Source organism: Benincasa hispida, chromosome 8 (genome assembly GCF_027475165.1).
Source record: "Benincasa hispida cultivar pf3 chromosome 8, pf3_genome.v1.1, whole genome shotgun sequence".
NCBI classification, from domain to species: domain Eukaryota; kingdom Viridiplantae; phylum Streptophyta; class Magnoliopsida; order Cucurbitales; family Cucurbitaceae; genus Benincasa; species Benincasa hispida.
This window is the reverse complement of record NC_143485.1, coordinates 46,661,406-46,687,332: the sequence shown is the minus strand read 5'-3', so window position 1 is coordinate 46,687,332 and position 25,927 is coordinate 46,661,406. Positions and strand designations below refer to the sequence as shown.

At 35.3% G+C, this 25,927-nt stretch overlaps 2 protein-coding genes across 6 annotated transcripts; both read left to right on the top strand.

Moving 5' to 3' along the window:
- Positions 1-6,830: 6,830 nt before the first annotated feature.
- Positions 6,831-12,388, top strand: LOC120069305 (Telomerase activating protein Est1). Of its 5 annotated transcripts, none has more exons than XM_090316410.1 (8): positions 6,885-7,171; positions 7,339-7,458; positions 7,703-7,758; positions 8,272-8,396; positions 8,499-9,104; positions 9,208-9,330; positions 9,444-9,619; positions 10,058-12,388. In XM_090316410.1, exons 4-8 carry the CDS (start codon positions 8,346-8,348, stop codon positions 12,093-12,095), a joined length of 2,994 nt encoding a protein of 997 aa, XP_090172536.1. In that variant the 5' UTR covers positions 6,885-7,171; positions 7,339-7,458; positions 7,703-7,758; positions 8,272-8,345; the 3' UTR covers positions 12,096-12,388. The 5 variants fall into 5 exon arrangements, with proteins under 5 accessions (XP_038876946.1, XP_090172536.1, XP_038876948.1 ...); XM_039021020.2 differs by having other exon boundaries at positions 6,902-7,171; positions 7,274-7,458; XM_039021018.2 differs by lacking the exon at positions 7,703-7,758 and having other exon boundaries at positions 6,831-7,171.
- A 970-nt stretch (positions 12,389-13,358) lies between these two features.
- Positions 13,359-17,025, top strand: LOC120069298 (uncharacterized). The gene is made up of 3 exons (XM_039021010.2): positions 13,359-13,657; positions 13,764-13,921; positions 16,270-17,025. Exons 1-3 carry the CDS (start codon positions 13,577-13,579, stop codon positions 16,364-16,366), a joined length of 336 nt encoding a protein of 111 aa, XP_038876938.1. The 5' UTR covers positions 13,359-13,576; the 3' UTR covers positions 16,367-17,025.
- The last annotated feature ends 8,902 nt before the right edge of the window (positions 17,026-25,927 follow it).

The window sequence follows — 25,927 nt, the reverse complement described above, 5'->3', positions numbered from 1 at the left end:
AAAGTGGAAAAAAAAAAGAGGTGTCTTGAATTTAGTGGTTTTATCAGAGATAAGTGTGAATGAGAGAAAAGTATCCAAGAAAGTTTACTCTTTTGGAAAGAGAGAAATTTAATGTGTTCGAAACTCCTAGTTAAGTATGGTTTGAAGGCTTGATAAGAGGGGTTACAAGGTATTTGTTTTGATGTAAAAGAAGAATACCTCATTATCATGTGGAACTTCAGGACAATATGTGTTAGATGGAAAGATAGCTTATGTAGGTGATTGGTATGGAACTTTGTTTTAATACAAGAATTTGTTACCAAAATAGAAGGTTGAGAAGGGATAAGTTAAAATGGAGTTACTAGTAACGGTAGATGTTCGAGAACTATTGATATGATATGTTGAGGCTTCATTAGTTAATATGTAAAACATTGAGGGCATTAGTAAGATTTAAGGGATTTTGTCTTTGTGTGCAAGTGTTGGAAACATGAACTAGCAAGACCATCAATTTGATTGAGAAAAGAAAATAATCCAACTCGAGGTAGACAATAATGGTATATGTACAAAAATAAGTAAGTTGGATCTTCCAATATAACTATTGGTATAAGGGATAGACTTGGCAATAAAGTTGAGTTGATAGTAAGAAGTTACTAAAAGTGGGTTTGGAGCATTACAAGATAGTATGTATTCTTTTGCATGGTCAATGAGTTGACTAGCTTTAGGGAGTACGAGTAATCCAAGCTAGGAATTATGAATCAAGAAGGTTTTATCATTGAAAAAAAAATGACTTCAAGGATCAATTACGGTTATTACAAGGTTATGAAAATGTGTTATCAATTGACTTATGCTTTAGTATCCAGGGACTTCAAAACCTCCTTTTCAGGGGGAATTCTGGACTCGTTCGCAGTGGGGTCTAAGTAATGATATGTGATTGTTTCAAGCCTAAAGAATAATATGAGGATGGCTCAAGCAAGTTTTATAGCTTATGACAGCATAAAGCCTCATGATGAGTTTCTCATGAATATGAGACTTAAATAGACAGAGTTATTCTCAGACATGTAGACCCTAGGAAAGACATCACAGTTGGCACTTCTAGAGTAGAAACAGTTTTCAGTTGACTAGATTTGTTCTGGTATGTATCTTCATATGACACATTATATAGTATGACCAGTTCCTTCACTGCACATATGAAGTTTTCCTTGTGACATGGTAGGCTCAGATATATGTTTTTAGTATATAAGACTTTCTTAACTTCATGACCGTTTTCACAGTTCTCAGCTCGGACGTGTAGAAGTGTTGCTGATTTTCAACATCTTAAGTTCCATAGTTATTTATGGAAAGGGTTGTTACACCTCTTTTGGTACTAGTTTTAACTATGTCAAACGATGACCCTCGTTTTGCATCTAATTTTTTTTAAGAGTCTCTAGTTAGCATTAGGTACTCGATTGGATTTTGGTACAATTTTTCACCCATAGACTGATGGTCAAATAGAACGTCTGAACCAGATATTGGAAGATATGTTGTGCGCTTGTGCACTAAAGTTTTCAGAGAGTTGAGACTCTCACCTGCATTTAATGGAATTCACATATAATAATAGCTATCAGACTGCCACTGGCACATTGCCATTTGAGGCCCTATATGGAAAGAGTTGCAAGTCTCCAGTATGACGGGGTGAGGTTGGTGAGAGGAAGTTGCTAGGTCCTGAGCTAGTACAGACTACGAATGAGGCAATATAGAAGATCAGAGCTTGTATGCAACCAGCTCAGCGCAGACAGAAAAACTATACCGATGTGAGACGTAAGGACCTGGAATTTGATATTGGTGATAAAGTGTTCTTAAGGGTGGCACGTATTATGAGATTTGGCAGGAAAGGGAAGCTGAGTTCAAGGTTCATTGGACCTTTCGAGGTCTTAGAGCGAATTGGCCCTGTAGCTTACTGATTGGCATTACCTCCGGCACTGTCTTTAGTTCGTAATGTCTTCCACATTTCTATTTTGAGGAAGGTATGTGACAGATCCGTCTCATGTGTTGACTTTGAGCCATTGCAGTTGAATGACAACTTGAGCTACGAGGAAAAGCCTGTAGAATTTCTCGCCAAAGAGGTAAAGATGTTGCACCGCAGGGAGATTGCGCTTGTGAAAGTCCTGTGGAAGAATCATCAGTTCAAGAAAGCCACTTAGGAGTGAGAGAATGAGATGAGAGCTGAGTACCCGGAGCATTTTCAGGAACGAACTTTCGAGGAGGAAAGTTCTTTGAAGAGGGAAGAATGTAACACCCTCGGAGTTTTTTTTTTTTTTTTAAAGAATGAACTTTCGAGGACGAAAGTTCTTTGAGGAGGGAAGAACGTAACACCCCGCACATTTTTTAGTAATAATGTAATTTCAATAACTTTATTATTTGGAATTTCAGTAATTGTTATTAGTTAGAGGGCATTTTTGGAATTTTGGATTTCAAGTGTAAGTGCGGGAATTTAATTGTTGGTGTGAAATTATTCAAATTGGAAATTAATGACAGGAATTAATTTTCTTTTGAAACGGAAAAGAATTTAATAATATAAAAACGAAAAGGAATTAAATGTAATTATATTTATTTCCTTTTTTGTTTTATTATTATTATTATTATTGTTTTTTTATAAAAAGTCAAACCCCACCCCCTTTTCTTCCTCATGCCGTGAGCCCGTCCGACGCCGCTTAAAGCCGTTGCGTCAGTTTCTTCTTCATGACCTCCGTCCACCACTGCTCAAGCGTCGTTCGCTTTTGCCATCACTGGATCTATCGATTTGGATAAGATTTCTGCCATTTGGGTTTGTTTTCGATTGATTCTTGAATATTCATTTACTTTTTGCATCAATTGGTTGATACCCATTGTGTTTCAACTTTGGATTCAAGTTTGTGAAGGTATTGATGTGTTGTTCAGTGAAGTTGGATTTTGTTTTAGCGAGTTTTGGTAATTTTTATGCTTTGATTACCCTTTTGTGGATTAATTTTGGTTGTTGAGAAATTTTGGTAAAGTCATTTGGAAGTGATTTTTTTGACGAAGCTACATATGGATAATTTATTTGAGACATTGGTAGTGAAGTATGTATTTGATTCAAGCTTTAATCATGTAAGCCTAATTTCAAATTATGATTAGGGGGTTGATTCAAGAATTTCATTCAAGATGAAGAAGAGTTTGGTTTGTTAATTATTTGGGCTTAAAATTGGAGGTTTGGAAGGTGAATTCGAATTGGACCACACATTAGGTAAAGTTATCTGGAAATATTTTGTAATATTTGGGTGTTTGGAATTTGGCCTTAACTATTAATTTTAAAGCTTGATTTATGTTTAGGCTTGATTAAGGATTCAAGAATTTCACAAAGATTCAATTGCTTTTTGGTTCGACCTAATATCAAGGTAAGTAATCTTACTATTGGAACTGCCCACGGGCCAGACATTAGATGTATGCTAGCATGTTAAATGAAGGTTATGGCAGAATGACAGCATGAAAGATTGATAGTATAACATGTTAAAGTATGTTCTATTACAAGATTCAAATTATTTATTTATGCACATAAACACTTGAATGCTAGTATGAGATGGTATGTGCTTCCATGATTGTATTTGATCTGACGATGTTAAGGTATACATGTATGTTGTAGAACCATGATGTTGAGGTATATGTGTATGTTGTAGAGCCATGATGTTGAGGCTTATAGGTATATCATAGATTCGTATAGTGATGATTATGATGTTTAGGCTATACAAATGTCCTTACTGATTAGTTTGTTTCCTTCGGGATTCACCAGTTTGTATTTCCTTCGGGATTCACCAGTTTTTGTTTCCTTCGGGATTCACCAGTTTGTGTTTCCTTCGAGATTCACCAGTTTGTGTTTCCTTCGAGATTCACCAGTTTGTGTCTCCTTCGGGATTCACCAGTTTGTGTCTCCTTCGGGATTCACCAGTTTGTGTTTCCTTCGGGATTCACCAGTCTGTGTCTCCTTGGGGGTTTACCAAAGATAGTGGGCATACTTAACTACAGTAAGATAGGACTCAATCTCCTTCTTTTTTCATGTGCATATGTGTCCCTTGAGGACTAGAGCAGTTTACTAATTTCACTAAAGGTGGGTATCTAGAGGACATACATACCCAGCCTGACCCCGTAGTGGGATTACTTACTGAGTATTTTATACTCATTCTTTCTCATGTTGTTATTTTAGGTAAGGGTAGAGATGCACCGACGATGGACAAGCGGAATTCGTGATCGAGCCACTGGGACTAGTTTTTACGCTTCCGCATTATGAGATTTAGAGTTCTTTTCATGTTTCTTTTAATATTTAGTTTTGATGTTTGAAACTTATTATTAAGAATTGTTTTTCATATGTATTTATTAACCTTTATGATTTATGGGTACCCTATTATTGTTTTTAATATTTGCATTTAATAAAGGACTTTTGAACTCCCCTTATCTATTTAGCATTTATTTCATCATAAAGAAGTGTCGTTTTAAGTTCCATGCATGCATGTATTTTAGTAACGACCTAACTTAAGTCCTAGGTGGTCGGGTCGTTACACTTATAGTCTGATCATGATATCCTGAAGTGTAAGAAAGGTTGAACTCAGTTCTTAATGAGATCTATATTTGACGACAAGTGGGGTACCTAGTTACAAGAGTACTCTTGATAGACTCACCCGTGTGAATGTGGAAGTGAGGGCCGCTTCCTATGGAGTTTTTAGGCAAACTCTCTAGAGCATTCACTAAACCGGGATACACGTGCTACACCTTAAAGCATGGGCTTTCGTACTACACCCTAATGACACTCTGTGTGAGATGCTGTTAGAGATAGAGTTCAAAACCAGGGGTTACTCTAGTATATTCTAAATCATCTACACTATGTAAACTTTCAAGTCGTAAGACATCTTTACTTATGCACAGTGTTGTAAGACTGAAACTGCTTGATGAAAATCTTCTCTCTTTCTCTTTTTGATTAAATTTCCAAGTGGGGGATTGTTGGGTGAAAATTTAACTTTCAAAACAAGAGGGAACCAACCTTTTAGTTGGAGAATCCCACATTTGAAAATTTGGTATTGGAAGCCTCCCTTATGTACTCCAATCTTGAGTTTTGGGTTTGGGCCCCAAGGGTACCTATGTTTTGGAGGGAGTGAGTAGATAGCCCAATATGGGTTCGGTGGATGTCTCACACGCGCGTCGCGTGTGTGATTGTTTATTTTTAATAAAAATATTATTATTTTTATATTATTATTTTATTTTTTTCTTTTAACTGAAGGAAAAAAAAAAGGAAAATGTCCTCCCCCTTCGCGCTTCGTTTGCTTCGTCCCCGCGCAAGCGTTTCGTCCGTGCACACTCTGAGGCTCACCGCCTTTTCCGCTCCTTACCGTTCCATGCGGAAGGCCTATAAAAGGCATGGCCTTCAGCAGTTCGAGAGACACAATTCATTTTTCACTTCATTCCATTTTCCCTCTCTTACCTCTTCCATTTTAGTTTTCCGAGCAGTGGGTTTAGAAAGGGCGTGAGTTTCGGTCGGTAATAGTGCATTTCCGATCGGGTTTCTTTTGGCTGCTTTATCCTGGGGATGACGTGACAATTTTTAGACCTGCTTGCACACTTGGGCAGAGCCGCGAAACATCTTAAAGAGAGCGAGCTCCGCGACTCAGCCTATAACGAGTTTCTGTTTTGTAGGTTTTGCTATTTGCTTGACTGCTGTGCCTTGACTGTTTACTGTTCGTGGTTCTGAGGGTCCTGCCGTTTCCAACACGTTTTATCTCAAAATTAGTACATCATGAAAAATGTAGTTCATGACCTTTTAAAGCTTACAAACTCTTATTTTCAATTCCGGATCTTGATGCGATCAATAAAAAAAACATTGTTTGATACAAAACTCATCAAAATGAAAAGCTTTCCAATGAAATTATCAATAAAATGATCAGGGGTGTTCTTTTACAGAATTACTCTTAATTTGCTTTATCTTCCTAATTTCCTCTTTCTCTAATTTTTCCAGTTGCAGAGTTGTGTCACTGGCATCGAAACATTATAGTGTGGCGACTGTTAGAGTGGAATCAAAATGTTGCAATGGGGTCATCAGAGTGAGATCGAAATGTCGGAAGTGTGGGACACTAGAACGCGAGAGAGCGAGAAAGAAAAAAAGGAGACATAGGAAAGCGAGAGATCAAGATGAGATTGGAGAGCGTTGCAGAGGTGAGACGAGATTGAGATGGGATGTTGCAGGCGAGAGAGCAGAGAGCGAGAGAGAAGAGATCGAAAGAGAGAGGAGAGCGAGAGGCCCAATTTGCATACGCGGAGTTTCGTTTGGTTAATTTCACATAGATATGACATAAGCAAAAAGTCAAAAAACTTGAATTTTAAAAAGTAGGCATATTTCACATTTCTTCTAAATTTTGGGTTATTTGTATGATGAACTCAAAACTTTGGCCAATGAACATTAATTCAACGGTTCAAATTTTCTTACTCCAGGTTTATTAAATAACTGATTGACCCAAAAGTTTCACTTGTGGAAATGAATATTAATTGAGGAAACCAATGCAAGGATTTGAATACAAATCTCCTGAATCAACATGCTCGATACTATATAAAATTATTAATTCATTAAAAAAAATAATTGATGAAGGTAAGTTTAATTATATATCATCTAACCACCCTAAGTTAAAAAAAAAAAAAAAAAAACTTTGAGTACTAATTATTTCTAGATCGACCGTTCAAGTGAAAGATCCCCACTTTGATCACGATCAATGGTAAAATTTTTCTGCTATGGTACATGAAAAGCAGCCAAGTAATCCAAAAAAGAAATCCAAGTTGTATAATGGCAAGCAAATGGGGGCATTTCGCTTGGATTACAAGGGATCTTCTCTGATTAGTCAATAAATACCGGGGATGTTTAGCCGCTGCTACTTATTCTTCATTTCTTTTTAGTTTTCTTTTGGAACTTTTCAATCAACAATGGAATAAATAATCCCACTTGCTATATAAAATGGCTTTACTAAGTACGGATCACCCTTAATTAATTGTAAATATCTTCTTCTACTTCTTTCTTAGGAAAAATTCCAGTGTGATTGATTGAAATATCACAAGATCATTACGAGAACAAGCTGTTTTCTTTTTATGAATGATCCTCAAAACATAGCTAGACGGTGAAATTGATGGAAGAAGGATATCAATCAATCAACAGAAAGGCAAATAGGTATTGGTCCTTTTTTAGTCTTTCAAGTTTTGTTTTTTCTTTTTTTCATAGTCACCCTTTTGCTTTGTCAGTTTCTTTCAAATTACTGCTGAAAACGTACAGGTGTCGAACTCTTCTTACTTTGCTTTCTATTCTCTCTCTTTCTTCGTCTCTATCTATCCTCCAAGTGTGCACTTTTGGCTGGATAATTTGTTTTGGCCTCTGCATCAAATATATTTGCTTTGATCTTTAATGGCGATGGAGCTTTGTCAAAGCTTTTGATGCTTACTTCTTGCTTCTGTATTCAGGTACCCTTTGCTCTTATCTCTGTTGTGCCTTGGTTTGGTGTTTCAACAAAATTTTTCTTCATGATTCTCAAAATTTTGTTTCTACTTGGTCAATTTTTATGCTTAATTTCTACTACCCTTTTTTGCTTCTCTCTATTTTGCTTTGTAATCTTCTTGGGGCGGCTGTTCTTTACTTTACTTTTTGTGGGGTTCCTCAAAATCTGTTTCTGGTGTTTGATGCAGTCTTCTTCTTCTTCTTCTACAGAGTTGGTGTTGAGTTTTTGGGAGTACCCAATAAGCCATAAATTGTGGAGTTTTAAGGTTGTGTGGTTGGTTTACTAATTTTACTCTGGAATCAGTTGAATTCTTTCTCTTCCTGACTATATACTTTGAATTAACGATGGTGATTTTCGTATGGGCTTCAATTTTGCCTACTGAGAATGAATTTTCTCGTGTAGAATGTTAGTTTCATAGTTGAGGGTTCTGCAGTTGGAGTTTGTTTCTTTGTTTTCTTATGATGGAAATCGTCAACTCCTCTCAAGTTATTTTCTCGTGCTAATTTTGGGATGTTTCTTCATCATGTTCCCCAAATTCTCTTTGATATCCTATTCTACTCAGAAAGAATATCAAAATGAGAGGATAGTTTGGAAGTTTCTGCACTTCAGAAAGCTTCTTGCACTAATTAAAATAGGCTTTAAACTTTGAAGTTTAAGCTATGGGGCACCATTGACCTTTCCTTTCGTGTTTAGGCTCCACCCTTGTTGAAATGATGTCTATAACACATCAGATTTACTAGTTTTTCTTCCTTTCTTCTCATTGTTTCCCTTCTGGCAGGTTAACTTAGTGAATATAATGCACTTGAATTTTCAAAGGTAGTGTACCTTCAAATAAGCTGCTCAATCTTAACCATGACTACTACTACTGCAAGTCGGAACAGAAAGGAGAACTTGCTTCACGAGGTAACTGCTGCATAAGATCCTCTATCTTGTTATGTTTTCAAATTCTTATTCCATTTCTTTTGCAAAGTATTACTCTTTCAGGAATGTGAGTGTGCTTTTCAGGTTGTAAGCTCGGAAAAACAGTTGACAGCATCAATCCTTTCCAAAGGGATATTGCATTCAGATGTCAAAGATTTATACTACAAGGTTTGTTCAATTTATGAGAGAATTTTCATGAGTGAACATGAACAATTAGAGCTTCAAGATGTTGAATATTCTTTATGGAAGCTTCATTACAAGCTTATCGATGAGTTTCGGAAAAGGATAAAGAGAAGCTCTGCAAATGGGGACAGCCCAAAGTTGGGAACGGCACAAAGTCCTAACAATGTGCAGAGAAGTGGTAGCAATCACATTGCAGATTTTAGGTTGTTTCTACTGGAAGCAACAAAATTCTACCAAAAGCTGATATTGAAAATTAGAGAATATTATGGGGTTCCAAAAGAAGGCTTGTTATATAAGGCACTTGGTGTCTCTAAAGGGATTGATGCAAAGAAGAAGAAGAAATGTCAATTCTTGTGTCACCGTCTTTTAGTTTGCCTTGGAGATCTTGCTAGATACATGGAACAGCATGAAAAACCAGATTTACCTTCCCATAAGTGGTTAGCTGCCGCTACTCATTACTTAGAAGCAACGATGGTTTTGCCTGATAGTGGAAACCCCCATAATCAGGTAATTTTTTTTATTACTGCAGAAAAGTAAATTAAGTATCGTAAGGTTATAATCTCTTGATTACAACATTTACATTTACACAATTGTTTATGTTTCTTTCCAGTTGGCTGTATTGGCAACATATGTTAATGATCAGTTTCTTGCTATGTACCACTGTGTGAGGAGTTCTGCAGTCAAAGAACCTTTTCCTGATGCTTGGGATAACCTCGTATTATTATTTGAAAGAGTAAGCCTCAGTTCGTATTCTATTCTACTTTTTTGTATCTTATCCTCTAGACGATTTCCCGTTCTTGTTATTGTGGTCTGGCATCTGCACATGTTAACTATGTGACTTTACAGAATAGGTCATCTCTTCTGCCTTCCCTCTCTAGGGATGGCCAGTTCAATTTCCTAAGACCGTCGGAGAAGTGCTTTCTCAAAAGCAAATCGCAAATCAAAGATGATAACAAGTGTCTAGAGACAGACTTGTTTTCTCTGCTCATCAGAACGTTAGGCTTCTTTTTCATAAAATCCAGGTATTTTAGCCGCTCAAAAGTTTGGTAAAGATTTAATTGTTACATTTACAGGGGATTTGTCTTATAAAATTTTATTTCGTGCATGCATGACTTTGTTCAGCATTTGGGAACAGTTTGCATTTTAGACATGCTTTTGAATGTGACTTGTACATATGCATTTCAACTTTTCAAATTTGTTAGATTCTGTAGAAACTTCCCTGACGAATATAGGCATGACCAACTTTTGTATTGTGATGTAGTTGTTTAATGTTTATCATTTTTCGGTCGAACTGATACCAGATGTTCCAAGGAAGACTAATGATAGCTTGTGAGACCATCGTCTCCTATGTTTTCTTTTTTTTTTTTTTTTTTTTTTGGAAAGTCCATGTTCTTTGAACTAAATTCAATTTTTTTTTCTTTGAGTTCTAACATTTCTTGCTGGATTTCATTGTATTACAGTTTGGAGGAATTCACAAGCACATTTACATCTATGATGAGATGGCTGGATGAACTCTTGTCTCTGGATGATTCTGAGTTAAATGCTTCATTAGAGTCCTATAAGCTTTTGGATTCAGTGAGAACAGGCCCTTTCCGAGCCATCCAAATTGCATTGGTATTCATCTTCATGGTACAGAATCGTTTTAGTAAAGTTGATCTGAATGATAAGCAGCAACTTGAGCTGAACCACTTGGCATTAGTTGCTACCTTTATTGTCATGGGACGCCTAGTCGAGAGATGTCTGGAGGCAAACAAGTTGGATTCCTTCCCTCTTTTACCTGCTGTGCTCGTCTTCGTGGAGTGGTTACCGAACGTTCTTGCTGAAGTGGTAAGAAATGGTTATGATGAGAAAAGCAGAAGTGCTATGACTTACTTTTTTGGTGTTTATGTTGGCCTTCTAGAGAGACTGAATGTTAATAAAGTTGAGGCACAGTGTTCTCTTGCTATCCCTCTGTGGGAAGACTATGGGTTAAGAGGCTTCACACCTTTAGCTTTTGCACATGAACCATTGGATTTCTCATCTCACTGGGAACACATGGATAACTTTGTATTGGGAGCGAAACACCGTGCTTACCGCATATTTGTTGCTGCTACCAAAATTTCCAATATAGCTAATGATTCTCCAAAGTGGATTATTCATGATATGACACGCGAGGTCTTTTACACAGTAGAACAAAACGAACTTCAAGACAAGAAAGCATTGGAAAGTGCAAAGTGCAACATTGTTAGTCCAGATCTGGAAGAGCCAACTCAGGATGTCTGTAAAGATAAAGAAGAATGTGAGGAAGATGCGCCAGATGAAGCTTGGTATCAGAATGATTTGAATAAGAAATCTGTCCTTGTTGAAGATGAAGAAGTCATTCTTTTCAATCCCCTTATGAGGTATAATTCTGCACCAATTTCTATTGTAGGGAGCGACGATGTTTCACCGAAAAGTATAGAGGCTCAGTCCACATCTTCTGATGAATGCTTGAGGCGTGCTACATCGCTACTTATAGAACAGACTCAGGGCCAAAGCGATCCCTTCGCTTTTCATTCAGATGCTACAAATTTCAGCAGAAACAAGCCATTTGAGCAGCATGATATTTTTGGAAAAGATACTACAGCAGTTCATCAAATTTCAGAAGCCTCCGTATCTACTGGCCCCCCTTCACTTAGTGCCTGGGTGCTCAATAGAGGTTTTACTTTTGATCCTGATAGAGAGAAAGGGACAAATGGTTTTGTTAAACCTGGTTTGCAGCCCATTGATGAGTTAACTCCGGCGTTTATGAACGGTCTTAGACTCGATGATACCGAGAACTCCGCTTCAAGTCTCAGCTGCGAATCTGGAAAATCGTACCGTTTTCCTCCCCCTCCTCCCTATTCTGCCCCAGCACCTTCAGCCCCTTATTTACCTGATGATGCTGTTTGGTTTAATGGTACCAATGCTAACATCTCTGATGACAAAATATATAGGGAAAGGGACCAAAATGCTACTTTCTCAAATGCGTTTCGAGGAAGCGCATATTCAAATTGGACTGCTCTTCATGAAACACATCAATATAGTCCTATGATTACTGGTTTTACGAATATGTATCCGTCCACATATCGAATGACTTCTTCGGAATGGCTTCGTCAATATAGGGAGAATCACAACCTGGATGGGGACAGTAATCAAGTATTGCCAGCTCCCTACAATGCTACTGGAAACCTTATGAACTTCCAGAGAAATGATACTTCAAGGTATGACCATTTGTATCAAACAGGTAGTCAGTTGGCTTCTAATCCAACAATGAATATGGAGAGTCCATTGCACCATCTAGCTTTCTCTTCAACTTACAGCACAAACGAGAACCAAAAAAACATGCTCTTCCATGGTTGCGAAAGGCCGAACCTCTATGGCTGTGGTGCTACTGATTTGAGAAGCGAGCAGCCGCCGCTTCTGCTGCACCTAAAAGATAAGGAATGGCAGCTCCAGAAAGATGCTGCTAATAGAAGTGCTGCATATATGGGGAATTGAGGATTTTCTTAGATTTTGTTAACTGAGGAAAAGAGAAAATACCACCTTTGTTCAATACATCACATTGAACCTTGATCAACATTCTACGCATCCTCGTTCCATAAGCCCGAAACTTTCAAATGAAAGAGTTTGCATTTGTATATACGCGTATAGAAAGTCGAAAGAATTTCGCAGTTTGCAGAGAGGTAGGTTCTGGTCTGCAAGAGTTTCAAGTAAATGTGTATTATATAGTTATCTCACTTCAACATTGTAGAAGATTGTTTTCTTATGTCTGATGAGATATTCTGTCCTTATTTTTCTGCATTTCATAGAATATACAGCTGAGGAATTCTCAGGTAAAATGTAGGTAAAAGAACTGCTATTTTTCAACTTAGTTTTCATAAAGAACTGATATCAATCCTTTGAAAAAACAATTTCATGAAAGCTTCTGTCATTCTTGTTGAAGAAATTAGCACAAGAGCAAAATGACAAGCAAAAAAAAAGAAAAAAAAAAAGAAGTCTTATCTCACTCGCTCAATTCCTCACTTCATTCATCTTTTTAAATAATTTTCTTAGGCTCTTCATGAATATTATACAGAATCATAGATACTTGTATAAAAGGTTCCACCTTTTTGTAACCATCAACAAACCTCCTTTTATATATATATATATACACACACACGTGAGTGAGAATACAAAAATACGATGAAAAAAAGTTTGTTAGCAAAAAAAAATTCGAAAAACTTAATTAGAAGAACCATGTTAAGTCTTATTTAGACACAAATTTTGGGTCATCTGTAAAAGGAAAAATATATATATATATATATATATATATATATATATATTCTAACTAATAATGAATTGTTCAATTATACTAATTTAAGTTTGTATCGAGTACCAAATGAATGAAAAATATCAATTTATACTTCTGAATTTTATAGTTTATCAATTAAATCTTAAATTAAATCTTAAACTAATATTGTAAAAAAAAGTATTAAACTAATGATTATATTAATTTAAACTCGAAAGTTGGTAAGTGTATTAATTTATATTCTGTGCAACTTATAATTTTACTAATAAAATCCTTAATTAGAATTACTTTATAAAATCATCTATGTAACAATTCAATTGTCTATCTTATCAATCTAATATGTGAAGAAATTAATGTAGCAACAATTTTCAAATATAATCTTAACAAATGGTTTAAATTAATTCAATCATGATAAATTAGAAAGTTGAATGGAAACAATTATAAGTTTCGCAGATACTCGCAAAGTTTAAATTGAAACTCTAGAAATGCAAATTCATATTTTGAGAGAGAGAGAGAGGGAAGAAGATGGGCGATTTTAAGAGGGGAAGTGGGCCAAGTTCATTCACAGCAGAGCCCATTAATACAGAATGGAAGGGTTCGAATTCCAACCCAAAAGAAGATCTGAACACACAGCTTCTGATGAATGTAACAAGCCAGTTTGATCTCCTTCTGCCTGCTCCATACTTCAGCAATGGCAAGCAACAATTCAGGTGATGGTGAAGTATCTTCAGCCCAAGCAGTTCTTCTCGGAGCTTTAGCCCCTGGGGTCAACGTTAGTTCAAATTAATTTCACTTTTGATTTCCTTTCCATCTCCCCTCCCCCCCTGCAAATCCATTCTTCCAATTGAATTCCCATTTCTTTTATCTTCTGAAATCAGGGTCCTACATGGACTACACTCAAATCGACGTTTCTGATGCTGGGTCTGTGTCTTATCCTGATGCTTGGCCTTGCATTCTCTTCCAGTGATTCTTGGTTGATTCTTCATGTTACCTTCCTCGTGGCTATTACTGTCACCCTTTTCTTGCTACTTAACTGGTAGGTTGAACTTTTCGTTATTAAACTTATTCTACATTTGTATGTGGGGTTTCTTTTTACATGTTTGCTCAATTTTGTGGAAGTAACAATTGTTCTGAACTTTAGGTTGTAACAATTTTGTCCTCAAGCTTGAGTAGACAGCAACTTAGTCTGATTTTATCCTAATGTGAAAAATATTTCTAAGATTTAATGGAATTTCTTAAAGTTACTACTATGATCTTTTATGGCTTAAAGTGAACCATCAATGTCCTGTTTTGATTCTCAGAGAAGGATATGGACAACTATAGGATTTAGTGAATTGGCCTTATTTTGGAGTCCTCTGCTTTTCTAGGAGGGAAATTGCATGTACTTGACCTATAATGCAATGAAAATATAGGATGATTAAGTACCCAGAATTATCTGCTCTAAAGTGGTGTAAAACTACCGACTAGCTGAGTAAAAATGTAGCTATAGCTGACTCTCAATTGCTTACTGATCTGAAATGGAATACAGGCTGTGAACCTTTTGTTCTTTTATGAATCACCTAGCTCATACTTATTCATTACGTTCTATCATGATGCATTGACAATTATGTGGAATATTAGTTCAGCATAATAGACCGTTTCCAAATAATCCAATCAATTATATAGAATACCTCCACGATGAGAGGCTGAGAATCTAGGTTTCATTGGTATCTGGCAACAGAAAATAAGGTTATGCTTATGTTAATGGCATAGGCTCTAAGGGCTAAAAGTGGCTGGGGAAGTTTTGGAAATAATTCACCATAGTCTTCAGAAAGAGTTTAAGACCAAATAACATTTAAAATAAGAAATTGAACTTTCAGGATATACAAAGGTACACAAAATAACAGCCTAAGAGGAGCCCACCTACAAAAAGGACTTCCAGTCCAAAAGAATAAGACTTAACTGATACTTACAAAAGGCCTCGGAGGCCACCACCCGCAAGGAAGTATTAAACCTAATAGCATATTAAATGACATTAGTGAGACTAGGGAGCATCCAAATTAAGATTATGATACTGATGCCTGAGAAAATTTGAAAGAAGCCAAAGACTGGGAGAACTTGTTGAAATTCGTTTTCTACAAGGTAGAGAGTATCATATTTGTATTGTTATCCTGTTGGAGAGTATTCATCAAGTTTATATATATATTTTTAGTTCAACAATTGTGGGGTGGGTGTCTGGACCATTGACTTTGACTTTTAGAGTGATAATTGGTGTCTTTATTCACTAAGCTATGCTTGGATTGACTCATCAAGTTTATATTATGAATTATCGGAGAGACCGTAATTATTTACTTGTGGAATAGTTGCATGCTTCGTCTGGCTTGTTATGATTCATTACCATGTATGTCTAATTGGTGGAATCAATTTTTTTTGGACCTTTCTCGGTATTTCCTTAGCATGTACTATTTAGCTGCACTGGTTTAAGCCTTTTATTCCATAGTTGATTATTACGTTAAGTAAAATTAATTGGACGGTTGCATTCATGATATTTAAGTGACAAATCTGGAGGACGATGCTTTAACACTCATTGTCTATATTAAAACTTGACCTGTATATTCCCGGTAAACTAGTATTACATCATTGAGTTTGGTTTTGGGCACATAATTGCCTGCATGTGTTGATTCAGATTTTGTTTTGGGAAGGGAAAACAATTTTGTTGATGAATGAAATAAAGGAATAAAAACACTTTATTCATCTAAAGGTGAGATTACATAAAAATTTTCCAATGAGAAATTAAATAAGAAATACTATAATAAGAAAAAGGCTGATAACGTTTACACCAATACAACACGCAAGACAAAATCAAATTCAAAAAACTATTAGAGGAGGAAATAGAATCCCAAAAGTGTCGACCATTCCTCTCTAGCCAGAGGAACCAAAGAAGGGCTCGATTAAAAGTGGCTTGTTGTCACCATGAAAGGGATGACCATCAAAGATGTAATCAAGAAAATCGTAGGGAGAGTCCAGAGAAACCAAAGACCAAGCAAATAATCTCTGTTTCAAGGCGTTGCATTATTTAACAATATATAGTTTATATTCATGTATATTAATCTCTTTTTCTTGCAATTCCTCAAAGAATACATTTTTTTATCATGTTCTCTTCATATGTGCTAGTTATTGTCCTGTTTTCTTGAACAATGTCAGCATGTTTATGCTGCATTGCGTTTGAGCCATCTGTACCTCCTGGTTACTGGTCCTCTTTGGCATTGATTATATGTATTAGTAATTTAACACTGGCTTTGAGTATGACATTGATTATATATATTAGTAATTTGCATGTGCCTGATCAAATGTGAGCCATCTCATGGTTGTGCATATAAATGAATTGTTTTGAGTTCTATACAGGTTTCTTTCTCAGACTGGCCTGGTTTCAGTGAAGAATCAAATGGAAGAACTGCATTTGGCACCAAAGAGTCAAGATAAAAGCGAAAAGAACGAATGATAATTACTACTTTTATAGCATTATAAACCAAAACATCAAATTGGATGATAGAAACAGATACTATGTAACATCCTCAGAACACGAGGTGGTAAGATTTATAAATCAATCAGGTACAACAGCATCTTCCATTATTCAAAGGAGAAAAAAAAAGAAACTTATTTTCAGAAGAAACACTTGGAATGGTAACTTCATTCATTCTTTGGTTGCTCCTCCTTGTGCTTTCCCTTTTTCTGCTTGATGTAACAGAAGCAAGAACAGCATGGTAACTGTAAAAAGAACTTCATTCCTTCTTGTGTTTGATGTGAGAGTTAGAAGAGGAAGAGTTATATACGCAGAGGGTAGAGCCTTATTCTTTTGGAGTCTTTATTCCTTATTTCTCTTGGGATGCCATGCTTGTTTCTTACAGATAAGAAGATGCTTACCCTAGCTTTGCCACTTCCTGAAACATGAGGAATCTGAGATTATTTGTTGATGGGTCATCTGCAGATTTTGTCTAAAAGTTTGCCTTTTGATTTTCTTTCTTCTCCTTCTACTTTTGATCTTGCCTTTGTAAAGGGTTTGTTTGTTTAAGAACCATGGAAAGGCATTAAGGGGCTGTCATTACAGCGTAAACGCGTAAACTAATAATCAGAAAATAATGCATCTGCTTATTTGTTCAATGTTTTTATTTTTATAAATTTCAATTCAAATCCTTGCGAGGTTGCTGAAGAGTAGGTTTTTTTTTACCTTCTTTTTTGGGGGTTGTTCTTTTCCCTATAGTCTCGTAGGGTTATGAGATAGTTGCAAATATAGCAATAAGATCCAAAATATTTATAGATATAGTACAATATAAAAGAATTTGCAAATATAGCAAAATTTAGATCCAGCCTTTTGGGTCTACTAGCTATAGAGCAACTATTTGAAAATATTACTATACACTTAATTATTAAATTATTAATTCTAAAAGTGTTATCTATTGCAATTATCCTATTATAAATATATTAACAATCGGGTGATTTTTACTTATTTAGTGATTTGATACGAATAACATATATGCTCTTCCTTTGTTTCTTCCACTATCTTAATCCTCTTTTTGTCGCATGGATAAGAGAAATGAATTGATTCAATCTATTTCTTTTTAATATGCATGTATAATTTTGTGTTTTCTTTTGGATTGGTTGAACATGGGTTGAGAGAGAAGCCAAATTACGAAATTACAGAATCAAAATTAAAAGTAAAAGCAAAAACAAAGCAAAAAAAAAAAAAAAAAAAAATCAATAAAAAAAAAATTGAGGATAGAAGTACAGTTTTTGAAGAAAAGAAAGTATTTGATACGGGGAGAGTTTTGGAAAAGTAGTCAAATTGTGAAACAAAAGATTGAGCCTAGGTTCACCAGCAAATATTTTTTTTTTTTTTGTTTGTTAGGTTAAAAATCACTTTTAGTCTTTAGACCTTCATATAAGTAATAATTTAGTCAACTTTTGTTTGTAACAATTTAGTCCCTATATTTTCAGTTTTGTAATAATTTAGTCTCTGAACGTTACTATGTAACAATCTAGTCCTTGAACTTTAAAATTTATAACGATTTAATTCCTATTATAGAAATTAATGGTAAGATTTAAGGAGATTTTATGTATAAATAAACCGTTAAACTAATTAGAGACTTAATATTTTTACAAAATACAAAGTTTACATAATAAAGTATTAAAAATTAACATCTAATTTTGATAATTTTTTTACGTTAGGGACTAAATTGTTATAATGTTGAAAGTACATGAACTAAATTGTTACAACTATAGTTCAGGAACTAAATATTGTAACAAAATTAAAAGTATCGGGACTAAATCATACAATTCAAAGTTCATGGACTAAATTGTTACTTTCATGAAAGTTCAAGGACCAAAAGTATCTTTTTAAAACTTTTTTGTTATCTATATTCTTTTAAAAATATCTGGTCGGTCGCATTCATAGCAAAAAAAAAAAAAAAAAAAAAAAAAAAGTAAAAAGTCTATACTTATTTTTCTTTTGGTAGTTTGGTCAGTAAGTTGAGTTATAAAATTTGAAGTTAATCTCTATATGGAGTTAGAAAATTGTGTTTGAGGGTGCGGAGTTGAGTTATTAAGTTAGGATGTCTGACATCAGTCGCAATTTTTTGTAGTCTAAAAAAGTTATAATTTTTTTTGTGGTTACTTTTGTTTGCTTACTTTTTTGTTTAACCTTTCAATTGCACATATATTCAATCGCACATATAAATTTTCAAATTTGTAACACTCATTTGAGATGTTAACTTAAATTCTTCATATGTAATCATTGTACTTGAGGTAAAGAAAATACTCTTGTAACCATCGAGGGGTTTAGAGTTTTTTATTATGACATCTTATATCAAATTGTAGGTTGGGTTTATGATAACTTGTAGAAATACAAGTTATTGTCTCTTAAAAGTTGGAACAATTAGGATCTTTATTACAAACACATTCATTCTAAGGAAAAATGCATAGAATTCCTTGCACACTGTTAACTCATTCAAAAGTAGCATTTTAGTTAAAATCTACTTCACTAATGCAATGCAGGAACTCGAGAAATTTTACTAAGTGTTGCAGACCAGGCTAACGCAAGGGCTATGTGTCCGAGGATGATCGATGCAGAAAGGATACATTGGTTCACGCCTTTTCTGTCAAATCACCAATTACAGGTATGGGCATAACTGGCGGTGTCTGAATGTCTCAAAGGTGGCAGACGACTGACTCAAGGTATGGAATTTAATGCAAATTCTGTCAACAAGTTGCTTGGAGTTGCCTATAAAAAAGGAAGTTAGTTGCTGAATAAAAGAGTAGTTACAGAAATAGATACTTATACATTTTAGAGAGCCAGTTAGTACTTTAGCTCAATTCTGTTGTCTGCAAGGAGATAAGAGGGAAGATCCATTTTCACCGTTGATTAAGAGGAGCTGTTGGAGATAAAGCTCGAGAGAGGAGTCTTCATCATGTTCTTCACCAAGTTGGTTGAACAAGTAGTAAAATCGAGCCAAAGAGAATAAGAAATTAGACTCTGTGGTTTGACCTCTTCGTTTTACATCTCATTTCCATCTCTCATTTCATTCTATAAAGCTGATATTATTGTACAAACATTTACTATCTTTAATTCAATCGTTGATCATTCACCACTTATCCATTTGTTAATATTCAAATCTGCTAGTGTTTGCTAGTTTTATGACATAACGAATGTTTGAAATCCATGCTTAAATCATCCTGATTAGTTGATTAAAGTTATGAAGTAGTTAAACCACTTGAGAGAGACATTTAACTATAGAAGCATCAAGTCAGAGCGTATAGTAGGTTTAGAGATAAAGTTACTTGCGTGTTTATTCTGTTTTTTGTGATCAACGCATGCACCCTAGAGATAGGAATACATGTGACATTGTATTGAGAAATTTTGAACTAAATTTGAACTCAGGAATAAAAACACCAACGCATAACACAAACACTTAGTTTGTAAACCAGCACCCATACCATTTTCATCTCACTTTCACCATACTCACAAGCTTGTTATTGATGGAAGGTACAAGCATATAGCGGAAGCAATCAGAATCAATAAGCACCCTAGTTACACTTAATTTGAGTTCTAAGAGCATGCATGAAAACACTTTTCAAAAAAGAGGGTTTCAAAAACTTATACCCTTAAAGTATTCCACGAAATCCAAGCTGCTCTCCATGAATTCGACCTCCAAATCAATAGTAGACCACAAAGAGTGTCTTCTCTACTATTCTTAATAGTGGAACTCTAGACTGGGCTTAATTAAGAGAGGGAGGAGAGGGTTTGAGAGAGAAGTTGAAATTCTGTAGAAATTTCCTAAATTTATGAGATCTCCCTCTTGAATTTCAGAAATTGAAGGTTTTATTCAACAATTACTTACATAGAACCACTAACTTAATTAGCATCTTGACACTTCAAAATGCAACATGGAAGTGGGCTAGGTGTTGGATTTGAAATTAAACCACTTAATTCAATAAAAGTGGAATAATTCCACTGTCAAATTGGTTTTTTTATTTTAATTAATTCTAAATTAATTAAAAATAAAATTCAAATCATGAAATGAATTTGGAATTTAATAAAATCAATAATATTTTAAATAATTAATTAATCATAATTTAATATCAAATATTTAATTAACCAAACACCTAATTCATACATGAATCCTATTCATGTAATTAATATTTAAGTATTTTAAACTCTCCAATTACGTTTGATTTCAACAAAATTAAACGTTTAATTATATCAAATATAATTATCCAAAATCTAAATTGAATTTGAACATTTTAAATTCAAACCCTAATTTGAAATTCGAACACTTCATATTGAAACCCTAATTTCGATTTTGAACATTTCAATACCACTCAATTTACTAATCTAAGGGTAATTTTACGAGCTAGTAGAGGGACCTTATAGACTTACAGATCACGAGCTCCAATGATTTGAGATTAATTGGCTCAACTCTTTAAACCAAATTAATAAATATTCGTTAATTACAAAGATACCACTATAGCTCAGTAGTTGCACTCTTCTCACTGTAGATATATTCCTGTCCATTTGATTTAACATAATCAGTTAGTCGACCATTCATAAGTTGTTCGTAATAACAGTTGGGTAAAATGTTGTTTTACCCCCGAAATTACATCTTGCACCTTAAGTCCCACTAATCCTCTAATGAACAATTGGTTTGTGATCCAATCACTAAACCGAGTCCCTTTCGGGCCAATGAAAAGGTTGGGCCCCTTGTTCAAGACCTGGATTCAGTACTTAAGTGAACAACCTTTCTACTATCCCTAAATCAGGTAGGTGTGAGTTCTGTCTTGCACACTATGTCCCCAACTATCTACCCGGTCTTACCCCTGAAATTGGAGGCTTATTGAGCTGGCGCTGTTGAGTCAACCCTCACCTATGCAAATCTAAGGATAATACAAAATAAACAAGAGTTCAAAGTTAGCTCAGGATTAAGGTCGAATTAACTAGATCATCAATTTGAAACAGTCAGTCTTAAACAGTAAACAACGTTATAAAGTAAGAGTGACTTATTTCTTGGTCCAATCTTTTGCAAACTGATTCCATAGGACGCCTCCACTCCTCATGTCACTACATGAATGAATCATATACTATAGACCATTTTGGCTATTTATTCAAACTTGATATATCTTTATGTTGCCACATAAAGTTCAAGTATTAATGTACTAGCCATGTGTCTTAGTTTATTAGATTTAGTCTTTATAAATGCAATCTACATATTCAACAACAATTTTATTGAATTAATGTCAATAACATCTTTATTGACAATAGAAAATGTTTAACATTACAAACTGCGAGTTTTGGGATATACAACCCAACAGTTACTCCCATTGGGGATCAATGCATATTATCAGTACCTAGAACCATTCATCCATTACTTCCCCTTTTTGTCTTTTAAACTCCTATATCTTCTTGTATGTGTGCATTGAGGACGAGTGTAAATAATCTTCACTTACATTAATTTAGGAACTTTGCAATTGAGATAAACGCAAAGTCTGTGTTAGACTGTCTTAAGATCCATGTGTTCGACCCTGAGCTTACCAAGAAACATGAGTTAGATTTATACTTAGATTTTATTTAGAAAAGCTTGTACACATTACAAGTATGCTTGCATCCATCCCAACACATCACCTACCTTTCTCACTTAGAGAGAAGTTAATTTGTCATACATCTTTATTCATCTTATCCACATATCACCATTTCATTCAAAATACTTTTAGACTCAAATCACGAGGTGAACAAGTTTTTGGCGCCGCTGGTGGGGATTCTTAGTAACAAAGTTAACCAGAATTTTGTTTTTGTATCTTTTGTAGAAAATTTCAACCAAAGGAGTATTACAATTCAAACCTAAACCTATAAATGTTTAACGAGCAGGGAAAGTACTCCTGAACTCGTATACGACCCGGGGGTTGAGACCTTTAGATGAAGGAACAGATCTAATCGTCGTAGGAGGTCAAGGAATAACAACAACAACAACAACAACAGATGGTGGATGACCAGATAAATCAGAGTTTGGCTCAACAATTGGTAAATGCTGCCCTGAATCCGATTTTGAATGTAAACAATAGTACGCATCCGATGCGTGAATACACGTCACTGGTATTATATGACTTTTCACCTGGGATCATATGCCCAATGCTTGACAGGACGAGGTTTGAAATGAAATTAGTGATGTTCCAAATGCTATAAACAACAAGAAAATTTGGAGGTGCTCGCGACGAAGACCTCCATGCACATATGAAACGCTTCTTGGAAACATGTAACTTATTTGTGATTCCTGGAATCCCACCAAAAGCCATCAGACTGTTCTTGTTCCTATACTTACTACATGATGACGCCAAACAATGGCTAAACTCTCTAGAGGTTGATGAGGTAATCACGTGGTATAAATTGGTGAAAAAGTTCATATAGAAGTCTTTCCCTCCCACGGTTAACGCAAGGAGGCATCAAGAAATCATGAACTTTGAGCAAGGAGAGTATGAAATAATACTGGGGTATAGAGTATGCCCTAGTTTATTGTATATTGTACTGTTTTTTATGTATTGTACATTAGTCTCCCGAGGCATTAGGACAAGTTGAAGATTGTTGGGATTTATGTCCTAATTCTCCCGGTGGTCTCGTAGTTTGTAAACATTTTTATACACATTGTTATTAATAAAATAAGTGTTATTTTATTTGCATTTACTCAAATCCAATAAACTAAGATCCATGGTTATTTCATGTAACTTAAGCATGTATGTGAGACATACAAGTGGATCATGCCTTAAGTAATAACCTAAATGGTCTGTAGTATAAGGATAAAGGAGGGATACATTATCCTAGTGACACTACGGATACGACCCACTTTGTAGATGTTACAAGTGTTGTAAAGTGCTATGACTGGTCAACTATTATTCAAGTATCCCTCGATTAGTTTCCAATGCGTCCAAAGCAGCACTCGAACACAATGAACAGAACATGGCCTCCACGAACGTTTGAATGCACCTCAAACCCAATCGAGTCCAACTCGATCCACGAACAGATTTAGAACACCACCATAAGTGTTACCTTGGTATTCTCGGTGTGAGAATCCAGAAGTTGTGGGCTCTGTATGATCTTGGATTGAGGAAGACAGGGGGTATACGATCGAGTAGACAATAGAGTAAGTGGGAGATATGAAGACTGTCTATCGTATAGACGATGTACTCAATCGTTTAGAATATGAAGCCTATCATACAGATTTTACTACTCGATCGTGAAACAACAATCAACGAGTAACTATCATATAGTCAACTCTTATCTCAATCATGTAGACTCTCAACACTATCACTTAGTAAAAACACTTTCTACTTGATAGCGCTTTTTGTGAGTTTTTTCCGAATGAATTAGCTACTAATTTTGGAAAACAATTTTTCTTTTATCTCACGGTTACCATAAAACTTCCAATAACCTCCCATTCAATTTGGTTATTAGAGAAAAAGAATTAATTATCATATAATTAATATATTATAAATAAATATGATAACCAACTTATCATATTATATTTATAACCTATAGTTTTAATATTTCATCATATGAAACATATAAACCATAGTTCTTTTTCTATTTTATGGTACTTAATATAAATCATATTTATATTAATTCCTCCAATTAATACATCTAATACATCATATCAATTATATCACATATAATTGAATTTTCTCTTGTTAATTTGAACACTTCAAATCAACCCAAAATCTGATTCCCAACTTGAACCCATTGAGCTACCAAGGGGACCTCATGGACTTGTAGCTTGAAGCTCTAAGGAATCGTGAATAACTAACTAAACTCTTTAATCACGAGATCCACCATCCGTTAATTGTTGGTCACTCCACTAAAGATCGACAGCTGTACTCTTCGCACTACAAATATATTTCTGTATCCATATGACTAATCAACAGTGCGATAACCCTTCACAAATCGCTCGTAAATATATTTGGGCCAATTTACCGTGTTGCCTTTATAGTTATATCTAACTTCTTAAGTACCACTGATTCATCTAATGAATAATAAGTCATAGTTCTACTATGACTGAGTCCTCTCTTCCAAAGAGAGGGTGTGACCACTATGTTCAAGACCCGAAATCAACCCTTAAGGGAATAATTTATCTACTTACCCCTGCTTCGAAGAAGGAGTGAATTTCGTCTTGTGTAGTTGAGTTCCCAGCTCTCCAATTAGACAAATCCCAAAAAAGATAGGCTTGTTGAGTTAGCAATCTAGCCATTATCATCCATACTAATCAAAGGAATACTCTCATAGGCAGGAGTTTCCAACTCACTTAGGATTAAGGTCATGTCACCTATGATCATTTTAGTAAAATATAAGTCTCAATTATCAACGATGTTATATAAAGAGACTAATAATCTTGTGGTCCAGTCTTATACAAACTCTTTGTATAGGACACCCCCGCTCGCATATCTCCACATGAATGGCCAGGATCAGACCATTTGTAGCACTTTACAACACTTGTAACATCTACAAAGCGGGTCGTATCCATAGTATCACCAGGATAAGGTATCCCTCCTTAATCCTTATACTACAGACCATTTAGGTTATTACTTAAGGCATGATCCACTTGTATGTCTCACATACATGCTTAAGTTACATGAAATAACCACAGATCTTAGTTTATTGGATTTGAGTTAATGCAAATAAAATAACACTTATTTTATTAGTAATAATGTGTACAAAAATGTTTACAAACTACGAGACCACTGAGAGAATTAGGACAGCAATCCCAACATGAAATGCTGAGCGCCACATGGGAGAGATTCAAGACATTGGTCAAGAATTTTCCCAACTACAAACTACCCTTGACTGTTCAGATGGAAACTGTTTACGAAAGGTTGAATAGACCCTCCAAATGGCAGTAGACGCAGCTGCAGCTGGCAGTATAATGGAAAAATCATACAATGAAGCCAAGGAAATTCTAGACGAGATCGCCAAACATAATGTGGAGTGGGTTAATGATGCCAACGACTCCAAAATAGATGGTAGGACGCGTTCTCAAAGTACAATTAACACCAACGAGGTAGACACTCTCTTTGCACAAGTGTCTGCAATGACGAATTTCTTGAAAAAATTATCGATGGGAAACGCAACACATACATAGAGTGTGCATCAAGTGGACGCATTCACTCAACCCATGGTTAGCTGTGTGGGTTGTGGAGAACCATACTCTTAAATGATTGCCCGCAGAACTCACAGTTTGTTTGTTTCATAAAAAAAAACCCACTCTCAAGTACATACAACCCTGGATGGAGAAACCATCCCAATTTTTCTTAGGGAGGTCACCAACAAGAGAAACAACATCATGGAATGCATCAATAGCCTAGGTAGGGGTCGTTGCTTGTTACGCAGCAGCAACAACCTCAGCATCATACCTTTAATAGAAAGGCCATGCGTCGAGCTCATCGTCTCTACTAGAAAACCTGTTAAAAGAATACATAACCCAGAATGATGCATTACTGAAGAGTCAGATGTCATCAATCTAGAACTTGGAAA

Excerpts from the sequence above, each read along its gene's own strand:
- LOC120069298 (XM_039021010.2), top strand. The coding sequence starts at position 13,577 with ATGGCAAGCAACAATTCAGGTGATGGTGAAGTATCTTCAGCCCAAGCA. Across the intron at positions 13,658-13,763 it reads CTTTAGCCCCTGGGGTCAAC|GGTCCTACATGGACTACACT; the intron begins GTTAGTTCAAAT and ends TTCTGAAATCAG. Across the intron at positions 13,922-16,269 it reads CTTTTCTTGCTACTTAACTG|GTTTCTTTCTCAGACTGGCC; the intron begins GTAGGTTGAACT and ends AGTTCTATACAG.
- LOC120069305 (XM_039021018.2), top strand. The coding sequence starts at position 8,346 with ATGACTACTACTACTGCAAGTCGGAACAGAAAGGAGAACTTGCTTCAC. Across the intron at positions 9,331-9,443 it reads TCGTATTATTATTTGAAAGA|AATAGGTCATCTCTTCTGCC; the intron begins GTAAGCCTCAGT and ends GTGACTTTACAG. Across the intron at positions 9,620-10,057 it reads TTCTTTTTCATAAAATCCAG|TTTGGAGGAATTCACAAGCA; the intron begins GTATTTTAGCCG and ends ATTGTATTACAG.